General features: G+C 42.7%; 1 protein-coding gene across 1 annotated transcript in view; it reads right to left on the bottom strand.

The window, feature by feature from the left end:
* The window catches only part of itgav (integrin, alpha V), a 183,719-nt gene that overhangs the window by 14,604 nt on the left and 152,756 nt on the right, over positions 1–16,359 (bottom strand). Inside the window, exons 23-25 of the mRNA XM_085985922.1 lie at positions 11,604–11,684; positions 9,801–9,900; positions 5,351–5,509 (exon numbers count right to left, since the gene is read on the bottom strand). Of these exons, the coding sequence (XP_085842048.1) occupies positions 5,351–5,509; positions 9,801–9,900; positions 11,604–11,684 (340 nt within the window). The remainder of the gene's footprint in view (positions 1–5,350; positions 5,510–9,800; positions 9,901–11,603; positions 11,685–16,359) is intronic.

A 16,359-nucleotide genomic window follows, 5' to 3' on the forward strand; every position in this document is an offset into this window, starting at 1 on the left:
GACCCCATTGAGGCTCACGGTGATTACATCTGTGACAAGTGTCTGCTGCTACAGGAACTCCAGCTCCGTGTTGATGAGCTGGAGTCTGAGCTTCAGACACTGCGACACATCAGGGAGGGGGAGAAGTACCTGGACTCTGTGTTTCAGGAGGTGGTCACACCTATGAAGTTAATTAATTCAGATGCAGCCCATGGTCAGGGACAGGACGGTGTGACTACGAGTGAGGCAGGTACGGGGATCCAGGAGGTAGTGTTGGAGGAGCCGCAGCCCTTGCTCTTGTCCAACAGGTTCGAGGTTCTTACTCCGTGGGGACAGGAGCAGGGATTGCAGGGAGGATGAGCAACCTGGCCACAGCACTGTGGAACGGGGGGCCATTCAAGAGGGGGGAGTAAATAGAAATGTTGTAGTGGTAGGGGATAGTATTATTAGGGGGATAGATAGAGTTCTCTGCAGCCGAGAGCGAGAGTCCCGAAGGCTGTGCTGCCTACCCGGTGCCAGGGTTAAGGACATCTCCTCTGGGCTGGAAAGAAACTTGCAGTGGGAGGGGGTGGATCCAGTTGTCGTGGTCCATGTTGGTACAAACGACGTAGATATGACTAGGAAGCCGGTTCTGTTAAAGGAGTATGAGCAGCTAGGGGTCAAATTAAAAAACAGAACCTCAAGGGTAATAATCTCTGGATTATTACCTGAGCCACGAGCGAATTTGGCTAGGACAAATAAAATTAGAGAGTTAAATGCGTGGCTCAAAGACTGGTGTGGGAGAAATGGGTTTTGCTTCCTGGGACACTGGCACCAGTACTGGGGCAGGAGGGAGCTGTTCCGTTGGGACGGGCTTCACTTGGCCAGTGCTGGGACTAGAGTCCTGGCGGATCATATAACTAGGGCTGTAGAGAGGGCTTTAAACTAACTAGTGGGGGGGGAGGTTCCTAGAGAGCAAATAATAAAAATGCCAACAGAGACGGTCATAGACTTAGGTAGCAGTGGGGAAATTAAAAACGAGAGCGTGTCAGGAAGGGGCAGAAGGTATGGAGTAAAAGGTAAAGTAATAAAAAGGGCAAAAGCAGGAACTAAGTGTCACAAAACATATTTGAAAGTTCTCTATCTGAATGCACGTAGCATTCGTAACAAAATAGACGAGTTAATGGCACAAATAACTACATATGGGTATGATCTTGTGGCCATTACAGAAACATGGCTGCAGGGTGACAATGCCTGGGAATTAAACATACCAGGTTATTTAACGATCAGGAAGGACAGGCAGGAAGGCAGGGGAGGTGGGGTGGTTATGTTAATAAAGGAAGGAATCACTGTAATACAGAGAAATGATATTGGGTCAAAAGATCAGGATAATGAAACAGTTTGGGTGGAGATAAGGAATAATAAGGGGGAAAAAATACTAGTGGCCGTAGTCTATAGGCCTCCGAACAGTTGCAACTCTGTTGGACAGAGTATCAATCAGGAAATAGTTGAGGCTTGTAATAAGGGAACATCTATAATTATGGGGGATTTTAACTATCATATTAATTGGACAAATCAAATTGGGCAGGGCTGCCTTGAGGATGAGTTCATTGAGTGTATTAGGGATGGGTTTCTTGAGCAGTATGTAACTGAACCGACCAGGGGGCAAGCAACCTTAGATCTGGTCCTGTGTAACGAGACAGGATTAATTAAAAATGCCCTAGTAAAGGATCCCCTTGGAATGAGTGACCATAACATGGTTGAATTCCATATTCAATTAGAGGGTGAGAAGGTTGGATCTCAAACAAGCGTGCTAAGCTTGAATAAAGGAGACTATGAAGGTATGAGAGCGGAATTGAGTAGAGTGGATTGGGAAAATAGATTAAAGGGTAAGACGATACATGATCAGTGGTGTACATTTAAGGAGTTATTTTACAACTTCCAAAAAATATATATTCCACTGAGAAGAAAAGGGTGTAAAAGAAAAGACAGCCATCCGTGGCTAAGTAAAGAAATTAAGGATAGTATTCGACTAAAAACAAGGGCATATAAGGTAGCCAAATCTAGTGGGAGGATAGAGGATTGGGAAAACTTTAAAAGACAGCAAAAAATAACAAAAAAGATTGATTAAGAAAGGGAAGATAGATTATGAAAGTAAATTAGCAAAAAATATAAAAACAGATAGTAAGAGTTTTTATAGTAATATAAAAAGCAAAAGGGTGGCTAAAGTAAATGTTGGTCCCTTAGAGGATGAGACCGGGAAATTAATGGTGGGAAATATGGCGATGGCAAAAACACTGAGTGAATATTTTGTATCAGTCTTTACAGTAGAGGACACGAAGAATATCCCAACACTGGACAAACAGGGGGCTATGGGGGGGGGGGAGGAGCTAAACACGATCAAAATCACTAAGGAAGTGGTACTCGGTAAAATAATGGGACTCACGGCGGATAAATCACCTGGACCTGATGGCTTACATCCTAGGGTCTTGAGGAAATGGGGGTAGGGATTGTGGATGCATTAGTAATAATTTTCCAAAACTCCCTGGGCTCAGCAAAGGTCCCGGCAGACTGGAAAACTGCTAATGTAACACCCTTATTTAAAAAGGGCAGTAGACAGAAGGCTGGAAACTATAGACCGGTTAGCCTAACATCTGTGGTAGGTAAAATTTTGGAGTCCATTATTAAGGAGACAGTAACAGGACATTTGGATAATCATCATTTAATAGGGCAAAGTCAGCATGGTTTTATGAAGGGGAAGTCATGTTTGACAAATTTGCTGGAGTTCTTTGAGGAAGTAACATAGGGTGGATAAAGGGGAACCAGTGGACGTAGTGTATTTAGACTTCCAAAAGGCATTTGACAAGGTGCCACACAAAAGATTATTGCTTAAGATAAAAAATCACGGGATTGGGGGTAATATTCTGGCATGGATAGAGGATTGGCTATCTAACAGAAGGCAGAGAGTTGGGATAAATGGTTCATTCTCAGACTGGCAATCAGTAACTAGTGGTGTTCCGCAGGGGTCAGTGCTGGGTCCCCAACTCTTTACAATCTATATTAACGATTTGGAGGAGGGGACCGAGTGTAACATATCAAAGTTTGCAGATGATACTAAGATGGGAGGGAAAGTAGTGAGTGAGGAGGACATAAAAAACCTGCAAGGGGACATAGACAGGCTAAGTAAGTGGGCAGAGATTTGGCAGATGGAATACAATACTGGAAAGTGTGAGGTTATGCACTTTGGCAGGAAAAATCGTAGAGCAAGTTATTATCTTAATGGCAAGAAACTGGAAAGTACTGAAGTACAAAGGGATCTGGGGGTCCTGGTGCACAAAACTCAAAAGGTTAGTATGCAGGTGCAGCAAGTGATTAAGAAGGCCAATGGAATGTTGGCTTTCATTGCTAGGGGGATAGAATATAAAAATAGGGAGGTATTGCTTCAGTTGTACAAGGTATTGGTGAGACCGCACCTGGAATACTGCATACAGCTTTGGTGTCCATACTTAAGAAAAGACATACCTGCTCTCGAGTCAGTACAAAGAAGGTTCACTCGGTTAATCCCGGGGATGAGGGGATGGACATATGAGGAGAGGTTGAGTAGATTGGGACTCTACTCATTGGAGTTCAGAAGAATGAGAGGCGATCTTATTGAAACATATAAGATTGTGAAGGGGTTGGATCGGGTGGATGCGGGGAGGATGTTCCCGATGATGGGTGAAACTAGAACTAGGGGGCATAGTCTTAGAATAAGGGGCTGCTCTTTCAAAACTGAGATGAGGAGGAACTACTTCACTCAGAGGGTGGTAGGTCCATGGAATATGCTGCCCCAAAAAGCTGTAGAAGCTACATCATTACATACATTTAAAACAGAAATAGACAGTTTCCTAGAAGTAAAGGGAATTAAGGGTTACGGGGAGCGGGCAGGAATTTGGACATGAGTCTCGGTTCGGATCGGTCATGGCCCTGTGGGTAGCGGAGCGGGCCCAGGGGCCGTGTAGCCTGATCCTGCTCCTATTTCGTGTGTCTAATTCTGTTAGATTCAGGAGATGGTTCTGTGATAGTAGATTGGCGGTTAGGATCAGATCAGCCATGATCTTATTGAATGGCGGAGCAGGCTCGAGGGGCCGATTGGCCTACTCCTGCTCCTATTTCTTATGTTCTTATGTTCTTATGTAACTTGCTCATCAATGCTAAGTTCAGCTTCCACCAGATTCACTCATCTCCAGGCCTCATCACAGCCTTGATCCAGATGGATGCAAGAGTAGTGAGAGTAGCTACACTAGATATCAAGGCAGCATTTAACCAAGTATGGCACCAAGAAGCACTAGCAAAATTTAAATCAACAGGGGGGTGTCAAAGGAAAATCCCTCCAGTGTCTGGAGTCATACCTGACACAAAGGAAAATGGTTGAGATTGTCGGAGGCCACTCATCACAGCCAGGACATCACCACAGGAGTTCCTCAGAAAAGCCCAACCATCTTCAGTTATTTAATGAATGACCTTAAGAGTAGGAGTGGGGATATTTGCTAATGATTTTATAGTGTTCACCTCCATTTACAACTCTCCTATAATGAAGCAACCCATGCCAGCCTACACAGCAGGAGCTGGATAATATTCAGGCTTGGATTGACAAGTAGCAGGTAACATTCATACCATACAAGTGCCAGGTAATGACCATCTCAAACAAAAGAAAGCTCTGCCATCTCCCTTTAACCTTCAATGTCACCACCACTGTCAAGTCCCCATTATCAACATCTTGAAGGTCACTATTGACCATAAGTTTAACTGGACTAGCCAAAAAAACACCACAGCTGCAAGAGCAGGGCACAGCCCAAGTGATCTGCAATGAGTGGCTCACCTCCTGACCCCTCAGAGCCTCTCCACCATCTACAAGGTTTACATCAGGTATGTGATGGAATATTCACCACTTGTTCAGATGGGTGCAGCTACAAAAACACTCAAGTAGCTTGATACCATTCAGGACAAAGCAGTTTGCTTGACCAGTGTCCCTGCAACTGGGTTCAATGTCCTCCCCTTCCACCAGTATACCATGGCTGAAGCATAATGCAGCAACTTCCAAGGTTACTTTTGACTGCACCTCCCTCCCCTGCAACCTCTACCACTAAGAAGGCAAGAGCAACAATATTGTGGAAACACTAATCATCTCCAAGTCACACAACATCCTGACTTGGAGATATATCATTGTTCTTTCATTGTGCTGGAATTCCCCACCTAACACTATTATGGAAGTACTATCACCACAAGGACTGCAATGTTTCATTACAATTAGTGCAAGGCATTAATTGATGTCCTTGCCACATTCAGAGAACAAATAGATTTAAAAATGTAGTGCTTACAAGGGATTGATAAATAAAAGTGCAGTATCTACCTTTAAGTTCAGTGGGTTGATAATTGTATCCGAGGTACAGTTCATAGGACCCTCAGGCGTGTACTCCATTACATACAACAGGTAAGCCTCCTTATACTTGTAGGGCCAGTGTAGGTCTAATATGGCTTTACTAAATGCACTTGGTCCATTGTTCCGTAACTTTAAAAAAGAGAGATTTTAGATTAACATTTTACATTGTTGTATTAGCAGCAATTAGAAATCACATAACTAAGTGCAAAACATAACCTTTTATAACCCAGTCTGTTGGCACTCCATTGGCACTATAACACACTCTGTAGTTATTTTTTCCCCTTAATTTTTCTCTCTATACTACACACCATCCCCACTGGTTGGTTGATATCATTTGCATCTCTGCAGACAAGTTTGTGTGATTCTCTGAGCACATCAGTTCTACAACTGCATGTGATTATATTTATATGTAGCATTGCCAATTATAAAAATAAATGTAATATATTACAAAACAATGTGTCAATACCAAGTAGTACAAAAGGATACAAGCAGGCTGAATTTGCCATTCAAACAGGTTAAAGAATTTCTTCTTCCATCCAAAGATGCCATTATAAAAAGTAATTGACCCAATATGGACCCTCATGATTGTATGCATGTTTCATAATATGCTTTTAGTATTTACTGTAGACTTGTACTTAGGGTTGCAAAGGAGTGGAAAGTTTCCGGTAAATTTCCACGGGAAGTTTAGCTTGGGAATTTTGCCCAAAAAAGCACATGCTAGCATAATATTTTTTTTTGTATTTCTCATTTTTTTCCCCACAGGTCCTCTCTTAAAATTACTAACAGAGATGGAATCTTAATTATTAAGGAATTTCTTAATCAATATATGTTTATCTTCTTACTTGGCTTGTTTTAATAATTACAAGTTTTGTGTGTGACTGTGAACAAATGTGTCCTGATTGGTTGGATGAGTGGATGAGCGATTAGCTCCCTCTATTGGCGATGTAGTGTCATGCGTGCACAGGTCATGCTTCCATCACATGGAGCATCAGCAAAAATTTACTCACCCTGTTGCAATCATGCTGATCGACCGCAGTTCGACACAGAGATGAATGCCCTTTATTTCTCTGCATAGAACAATGCCACATTTACCGGCGGATGTGTGGAAGCATTTTACCCCAGGCATTAAAGATGGAAAGACTGTGTACATGTGCAAACACTGTACAAAGCCATATGTAAAGAATGCCACAAAGATGCAGCAGCATTTATCCAAATGCAACAACTGCACTCAAAGCTCACAGCAGTCAGCCCAGAGTTCCTCTGCTTCCATTCAAGAAGATGATGGTTCACATTCAGCATCAGGCTCCTTATCATCAGCAACTCCTGGCCCACTTGGAAGGTTCTTTGATACAATGGATAACTATAGCCAGAAGAATGCAGATGAGTGCCTTGCTCGAGCTGTATATGCGACAGGTTCACCCCTCATGCTCACAGCCAATGTGTATTGGAAGAGATTTTTCAATGTTATTCGCCCTGCATACTGTCCTCCTACCAGACTTGCTTTGTCTACTTATTTGCTGGAGGCTGAGTATAACAGAGTCCAAGGACAGCTCAAAGAAATGATAGAGATGGCAGACTGTGTTGCAGTTATCTCAGATGGGTGGACAAATGTACGAGGGGAGGGCATCATAAACTACATCGTCTCCACTCCTCTCCCAGTGTTCTTCAAGAGCACAGACACGAAGGACAACAGACACACAAGCACATACATTGCTGATGAGCTGAAAGCGGTCATCAACGATCTTGGATCACAAAAGGTCTTTGCAGTAGTTACCTACAATGCTGCGAATATGAAGGCTGCTTGGGCTCAAGTGGAGGAGGCCTACCCTCATATTACGTCTATTGGGTGCGCAGCTCATGGGCTCAACCTGCTCCTCAAGGACATCATGTATTTGAGAATCGTGGAAACACTGTACATGAGAGCCAAGCAAGTAGTTAAGTATGTCAGGGGGAAACAGGTAGTTGCAGCAACCTATGACTCCAAGCAAACGACAAAGAACAAGAACACCACACTGAAGCTGCCCAGCAACACTAGATGGGGTGGCGTTGTCATAATGTACAACAGCCTTCTGGAGGATAAGGTGTCGCTGCAAGAAATGGCAATATCCCAGTCTGGGGATATGGAAACCACCATCAAGAAAATACCGCTGGTTGATGTGTTTTGGGAGAGAGTGGTTAGCAGCCTTAAACTACTCTCACCAGTAGCATCTGCAATCGCTCAGATTGAAGGAGATGACGCTGTCTTGTCAGATGTTCTCAGGCTTTTTGTTGATTTAAAAGAACAAATCAGCATTGCCCTACCCACATCCCTGCTGCTCAAAGCAGAGGAGAAGGCAATTGTTCAATTCATACAGACGCGTCAAGAATTTTGTGTCAAGCCGATTCATGCTGCAGCATACATGCTGGACCCAAAGCATGTTGGGAGACCAATACTTTCTGGAGAACAGATCAACAGCGCTTAGTGTGATTTCTACCCTCTCACGCCACCTCAATCTGGACGTGGGCAAAGTTCTGGGAAGTCTGGCAAAGTTCTCCAGCAAGCAAGGTCTTTGGAATGGGGACGGGATATGGGAATCATGTAAGTATATCAGTCCACATACCTGGTGGAAGGGACTTTGTGCATCTGAGGCCCTGTCACCCATTGCATCAGTGATACTCCAAATCCCACCTTCATCAGTGGCCTCTGAACGAAACTGGTCACTTTTTGGGAATACGCATACAAAGGTGCGCAACAGGCTGACTAAAAAGAGTGGAGAAACTGGTGGCTATCCGGGTGAACCTACAACTTATTGAGCCAGGTACAGAAGTGTCCACCACACAGCTAGACAGTGACGCAGAGGAGGAAATGGACACGTCAGAGCCAGAGTCAGAGAATCAGGAGGAGCAATGATGAGTAGAAGACTCAAAGGGACAAAATAAGGACAAATTACAGGCTAAATAAGCTGACGCTCTTTTCGTTTTATTTTAGATGGGTCTTCTTTGTGGGGGTTCAATAAAGTTCAAAATTATAACCTAAATAAAGTTTTGAAAGCCTGTTTTTATTTGTAAGGAACAGTATGTCTATTTTGATGACAAAGATAATATAAGGGTCAGAAACAAAAACCATCAGTGTGCAAAAAAGCTCAAAATTCCCATAAATTCCCATGGAAAGTTTTCTCTTTTAAAAATTCCCAGAATTTTGCAACCCTACTTCTACTACATCTATTAATATATTAAAATATTTACCTATAGCATGCCTGGGTGTCACACTATTTTCATTATACCTGCGAGTTTTAAGCTGCAAGGCATGTAAAGGGTATGTATTCTTACCATTATACTTACCATTCAGTCTTCCTAATGCTAGGTGGTGCTGCTGCTCCTACAAACTCAGTCTCCAGGTTTGTCCCTCCAAGTGGTGCTGCAGCTAAATTTATTTCAAATTTATATATATATTTTTTTCCTTCCACGGATGGAAGGATTTCCAGGCGGCAAGTTTTATTTTAAATTTGTTGTCACTGTCTCCACAGGCGTTGAGCCTCTTTGTTTCCTACAACCCTAGCCTGCTGCCCGTCTTGGGTCTCCCTTATGCTCACCAGCTTCCCACCTTTCTTGGGCCTTAGTACTGGGAAAGCAGCTTTAGGGTCAGACCTGTGCAGGAATTATACAGCACAGAAGGCAACTATTTGGCTCATCACACCTGTGCCGGTTTTCTGAAAGAGTTATCCACTCATTTCCCCAGCTCTTTTCCTATATCCTTTTAAATATATGAAAATTGAAGATTTATCGACTTCCCTTTTCCAACCAATTATTGTGGATTCTTCAACCACTGTTTTAGTAGGGCATTCCATGCCTAACAATCTTCTGTGTAAATACGTTTCTCCTAGCCTCTCCGATCAAGAAGGTGGCCCACCACCACCTTCTCAGGGCAACTGGAGATGGGAAATAAATGCTGGACTTTCTAGCAATTCCTATCTCCCAAGAATGAATTAAAAAAACTGTACTTAAAGAGTAATGATTAGTCCCGTGGAATGTTATCCTGTAGACTGCATCCAAAAGAGCACAGGTTTCAATTCATAGGAAACTTGGTCTGCTTGTAGAAACAGCCTTTCTGCTGTGAAGACAAGTTAAAGTCGGAAGAAAGCCCAAACCGCAACACTCGTGTTACAGCTACCACTAAAGTGTAACTCTATTAAAGAGAACACGTTTCACATTTTTATCATATATATTTTAAATGTTGTAATTCTAACTACTACTACAAATAATGATGAAAACAATGTTAAATACAGAAACATATTTTTACTTCTAGTACCATGTTTTAATTTCCACGATACACAGAGCTATGACTACAGTCTTAGGAAGGGCAAGGCAGTTCAGGTAGCAATACAATGCCCAAGAACAGACAGAAGACGACAAAGTACTCGAAAGGTCAATAAGTACAAACCTCATAGACATGCATGACCAGCGGGCCCACTTCCTCTTCACTCTCAGGGTTTTCCTTCCAGTTTGCAATAGGTAAAAACAGCTGATCAGGAGAAGAGACACTAGCAAAATTTTAAAAAAATTAAAAAATCAGTCTAGGATCTGGTGACACAACAAACCACACAAACAGGGAATTAAAGGAACGATTGGATCTAACCAGTATTCGTTAGAACCAGATTTGTATGGATGCTTGGTAGAAATCACTTTGGTCAAGCAAGAAAATAGGGAAATTAGTTTTTATTTCATGCAGTTTTTGTAATATAGCTGGTATTAAAATGGAATCTATTATTTGTCAGTTAGAAAATAGCAGAGTGAATGTGGGGAAAACAAAGTTCCTTTTGAAGGCTGGGGGACAGGTCAGCAGGTGATGATATATACAGCTCGACAAAAATGGCTATTCTCAGTGAATACTGAGCCATTAGGAGAATGGAGGGAACAGGTCCTGGAGAAATGTATGAAAGAAATTGCAACTTCCAGACATTTAACAACTGATCTCACAAGGTGCAATGGCTGTTAACTGCTCAGCTTAATTACTTCAAAGAACTGGCTTTAATTTGGAAGGAGTCCCATGGCATGAATCACAGTTCACAGAATCACAGAAACCCCACAGTGCAGATAGAGGCCATTTCGGCCCATCGAGCCTGCACCGACACATATCCCACCCGATCCCTGTAACCCCTACACCAACACATATCCCACCCTATCCCCGTAACCCCACGTATTTAATCCCCCTAACACTAAGGGTCAATTTATCATAGCCAATCAACCTAACCCGCACATTTTTGTACTGTGGGAGGAAACCGGAGCACCCGGAGGAAACCCACGCAAACACGGGGAGAATGTGCAAACTCCACACAGACAGTCACCCGAGGCCGGATTCGAACCCGGGTCCCTGGCGCTGTGAGGCAACAGTGCTAACCACTATGCCACCAGTTCTAGCTGCTAAGCTTTAGTCTAGCACTAGTATCCAAAATTCCTGGGCAAATTGGATTGTGCATCGTCCACATGCGACATCTCGTCTTAAATGTCGATTAAGAAACACATTTTTCTGTTTCACTCAAACATCCTGTTGCTTTTCGGGGTCTAAGAAACTATTCTAAAAAGGCATATTAAAAAAAAAAATAATTCCACAAGGGATTAAAGTACTTTGCTGTTTCTAGTACTCTGATATGTCATTGTGCATCTGTATATAATTCTGTCTGTCAATAAATTTGACCGTGTAGTTTTACTGCGTGTACACCAGTCTGGCAACATTATTTTCTGCCTTTGGATCATGGTGGACATCCTATGTATCTTCCAATGAGTAGTATACCATAATTAAATCTTGGCATGCTAACCCATGCATGGCATGACTAAGGGCACAAGTTTGATTATTAATGAACTACGTGATAACGTTCAACTTCGGCAAGAGCACAAAATGCTCAGTAGTGAATTGGGCGCTCAATATACACTCATTATACACTCCACCCGATTTTCCCTTCCATGGAAGACAATGGAAAGAAAGATCGAATGGGGTATATCATAGATGGCCTACTTGATACTGCACGTTTTGGCATTTTTACTGCAGTTTAATTTCACAATCTCTGCTTAAGGAAACTACAGTTTCTTCCAAGGTGGTTTTATTATTGCAGAAAGCTTTATTAATTCTATATGAATTATTTCACTGATCATTTACTCCCAAGCTTTGAGAATGACTTCGAATCAGGCATCACACCATTCAGTCGAAATCTACTTTTGTGCCTGTGTTTGAACTTTCAGTACTTACCCTCGGATATCAACTTGAGCCAGGACAGTAATATCAACTGCATAGGAAACCACCTCACTCATCGCATTGTGTATGTTGGAACTGCAAAGCAAATACACAAAAATAGTGATCAACTGCAGAAAACATCGAACAGTGCAGTCAATATTTGTTTACCGCTACTGTGTGATGTTTTCAATACTTTTTAGGAACTTAGGAACAGGAGTATGCCATTCAGCTCGTCAAGCCTGTTCTGTGATTCAATTAGAACATGGCTGATCTGTATCTCAACTTCATTTATCCATCTTGGTTTCATATCGCTTGATACCCTTACCTAAAAAAATCGATCTCAATTTTGAAAATTTAAGTTGACCCAGCATCCATAGCCTTTTGGAGGAGCAATTTCCAGAGTTCCACTACCCTTTGTCTGAAAAAGTGCTTCCCGATTTCATTCCTGAATGGCCTCTAATTTTAAGATTATGCCCTGTTGTTCTGAATTCCCCCATCAGAGGAAATAGTTTCACAGAAATCACAGAATCACAGAAACCCCACAGTGCAGATAGAGGCCATTTCGGCCCATCGAGCCTGCACCGACACATATCCCACCCGATCCCCGTAACCCCTACACCAACACATATCCCACCCTATCCCCGTGTATTTAATCCCCCTAACATTAAGGGTCAATTTATCATAGCCAATCAACCTAACCCGCACATCTTTGGACTGTGGGAGGAAACCGGAGCACCCGGAGGAAACCCACGCAAACACGGGGAGAATGTGCAAACTCCACACAGACAGTCGCCCGAGGCAACTACCCAATCGAATCCCTTAATCATTTTAAATACCTCAATTCAATGACCTCTCACCCTTCTAAACTCAAGGGAATACAAGCCAAGCTTATGCAAGCAGATCTCAATTTAACCCTTTAAGCACTGATATAATTCTGGTGACTCTGTATTGTGCCCTTTCCACGGCCAATGCATCTTTCCAGAGGTTCGGTGTCCAAAACTGAATGCACTACTCCAGATGAGGTCTGACCAAGACTCTGTACAAATGAGACATCACTTCTTCACTTTTATATTCCAAACCCCTTCAGATAAAGGCCAACTAAAATGGCAGGGGGTTGGGAACCTGTGCAGGGAGACAGAGGAAAGGGAAGCAAGGATATAAGCAAAAGACAGGAAGGAGAAAAGCAAAAGTGGAAGGCAGAGAAATCAAATGTGTAAATCAAACAGGGCCACAGTAAATAATAATTCTGAAAGGACTAAGAGTGTTAAAAAAACAAGCCTGAAGGCTTTGTGTCTTAATGCGATGAGCATTAGTAATAAGGTGAATGAATTAGCTGCACAAATAGATGTAAACAGATATGATATAATTGGGATTACGGAGACATGGCTCCAGGGTGACCAAGGCTGGGAATTCAACATCCAGGGGTATTCAATATTCAGGAAGGACAGGCAAAAAGGAAAAGGAGGTGGGGTAGCATTGCTGGTTAAAGAGGAGATTAACACAATAGTAAGGAAGGATATTAGCTCTGATGATGTGGAATCTGTATGGGTAGAGCTGAGAAATACCAAGGGGCAGAAAACGTTGGTGGGAGTTGTATACAGACCCCCAAACAGTAATGCTGAGGTTGGGGATGGCATTAAATGGGAAATTAGAGACGCGTGCAATACGGGCACAGCAGTTATCATGGGTGACTTTAATCTACATATAGATTGGGCTAACCAAATTAGTAACAATACTGTGGAGGAGGAATTCTTAGAGTGTATACGGGATGGTTTCCTGGACCAATATGTCAAGGAACCAACTAGAGATCAGGCCATCTTAGACTAGGTATTATGTCATGAGAAAGGATTGATTAGCAATCTTGTTGTGCGAGGCCCCTTGCAAAGGAGCGATCATAATATGATAAAATTCTTCATTAAGATGGAGAGTGAAGTAGTTGACTCAGAGACTAGGGTCCTGAATTTAAATAAAGGAAACTACGATGGTATGAGGCGCGAGTTGGCTAGGATGGACTGGGGAATGTTACTTAAAGGGTTGACGGTGGATAGGCAATGGCAAACATTTAAAGATCGCATGGATGAATTACAGAATTTGTTCATCCCTGTCTGGCATAAATATAAAACAAAAAAGGTAGCTCAACCATGGCTAACAAGGGAAACTAGGGATAGCGTAAGATCCAAGGAGAGGACATATAAATTGGCCAGAAAAAGCAGCAAACCTGAGGATTGGGAGCAGTTTAGGATTCAGCAAAGGAGGACAAAAGGATTAATTAAGAGGGGGGAAAATAGAGTATGAGAATAAACTTGCATGGAACATAAAAAACTGACTGTAAAAGCTTCTATAGATATGTGAAGAGAAAAAGATTGGTGAAGTCAAGCGTAGGTCCCTTGCAGTCAGAATCAGGGGAATTTATAACGGGGAATGAAGAAATGGCTGAACAATGAAATACATACTTTGGTTCTGTCTTCACAAAGGAGGACACAAATAACCTCCCAGAGATGTCGGGGAACATAGGGTCTAATGAGAGGGAGGAACTGAATGAAATCAGTATTTGTAGGGAAATGGTGTTAGGGAAATTGATGGGATTGAAGGCTGATAAATCCCCAGGGCTTGATAATCTGCATCCTAGGGTACTTAAGGAAGTGGCCATAGAAATAGTAGATGCATTGCTGGTCATCTTCCAAAATTCTATAGACTCTGGCACAGTTCCCATAGATTGGAGGATAGCTAATGTAACCCCACTATTTAAAAAAGATGGTAGAGAGAAAACAGGGAATTATAGACTGGTAAGCCTGACATCGGTAGTGGGGAAAATGCTAGAGTCCATTATAAAAGATGTAATAGCAGAGCACTTGGAAAACAGTGACAGGATCGGACAAAGTCAACATGGATTTACAAAAGGTAAATCGTGCTTGACTACTCTACTGGAATTTTGAGGATGTAACTGGTAGAATAGATAAGGGAGAACCAGTGGATGTGGTGTATTTGGACTTTCAGAAGGCTTTCGATAAGGTCCCGCATAAGAGGTTAGCGTGTAAAGTTAAAGCACATGGGATTGGGGGTAAGGTACTGACTTGGATAGAGAACTGGTTGGCAGACAGGAAGCAAAGAGTTGGAATAAACGGGTCTTTTTCCGAGTGGCAGGCAGTGACTAGTGGGGTACCGCAGGGATCGGAGCTAGGACCCCAGCTATTCACAATATATATATTAATGATCTAGACGAGGGAACTAGATGTAATATCTCCAAGTTTGCAGATGACACAAAGCTGGGTGGGCGTGTGTGCTGTGAGGAGGATGCCGAGAAACTCCAGTATGATTTGGACAGGTTGGGTGATTGGGTAGATGCGTGGCAAATGCAGTATAATGTGGATAAATGCGAGGTTATCCACTTTGGTGGCAAAAACAGGAAGGCAGATTATTATCTGACCGGCAATACATTGGGAAAAGGGGAAGTGCAATGAGACCTGGGTGTCCTTATGCACCAGTCGCTGAAGGTAAGCATGCAGGTACAGCAGGCGGTTAAGAAGGCAAATGGTATGTTGGCGAGAGGATTCGAGTATAGGAGCAAGGATGTCTTGCTGCAGTTGTACAGGGCCTTGGTGAGACCACACCTTGAGTATTGTGTGTAGTTTTGGTCACCTTATCTGAGGAAGGATGTTTTTGCCATGGAGGGAGTGCAGCAAAGATTCACCAGACTGATACCTGGGATGGCAGGAATGACGTACGAGGAGAGATTGGGTCGATTGGGCTTATATTCGCTGGAGTTTAGAAGAATGAGAGGGGATCTCATTGAAACTTATAAAATTCTAACAGGACTAGACAGACTAGATGCAGGAAGGATGTTCCCGATGGCCGGGGAGTCCAGAACCAGGGGTCACAGTCTTAAGATAAGGGGTAAGCCATTTAGGACAGAGATGAGGAGGAATTTCTTCACCCAGAGTGGTGAACCTGTGGAATTCTCTACCATAAAAGGCAGTTGAGACCAATTCATTAAATATATTCAAGAAGGAGTTAGATATATTTCTTAAGGCTTAAGGGATCAAAGGATATGGGGAGAAAGCAGGGACAGAGTACTGAATTTGGATGATCAGCCATGATCTCATTAAATGGCGGAGCAGGCTCGAGGGGCCGAATGGCCTACTCCTGCTCCTGTCTATGTAATATTCCATTAGTCAATTTTTGATTACTTTTTGGACCTGTGCATTAGCTTTTAGTGATTTGTACACATGGACAGCTCCAAGTCTCTCATCATTACGAAAATATTCGGATTTGTCTTTCTCAGATCCAAAGCGGATGACCTCACTTTTCCCCACTTTGAACTCCATCTGCCATAGTTTTGCCCACTCACTTAGTCTATGTCCCTTTGTAACTACCTGCTCCCATCCACACAACTTACTGCACCTCCTAATTTAGTGTCATCTGCAACCTTGGATATACAACACTATTCCTTCATCCAAATAATTAATATAAAGCTGTGGCAGCAATACAGATCCTTGAGGAACACCATTTGTCACATCCTGCCAATCAGAGAACAAATTCTTTATCCCTACTCGGCCTCCTACCTTCCAACCAATTCTGTACATTCTAATTTTTGGCAATAATCTCTTGTGCAGAACCTTATCAAATGCCTTTTAAGTCTTTATAGACAACATCTATAAACTCCCCCATCCACCATGCTGGTGACCTCCTGAAAAAAATTCTACTAGATTAGTCAGACATGGCCTACCCTTCAAAAATCCACACTGACTCTCTTTGATCAACTGATACCTGT

This window comes from Somniosus microcephalus, chromosome 4 (assembly GCF_052327205.1).
Source record: "Somniosus microcephalus isolate GS21.2 chromosome 4, FLI_Smic_1.0, whole genome shotgun sequence".
Lineage (NCBI taxonomy): Eukaryota > Metazoa > Chordata > Chondrichthyes > Squaliformes > Somniosidae > Somniosus > Somniosus microcephalus.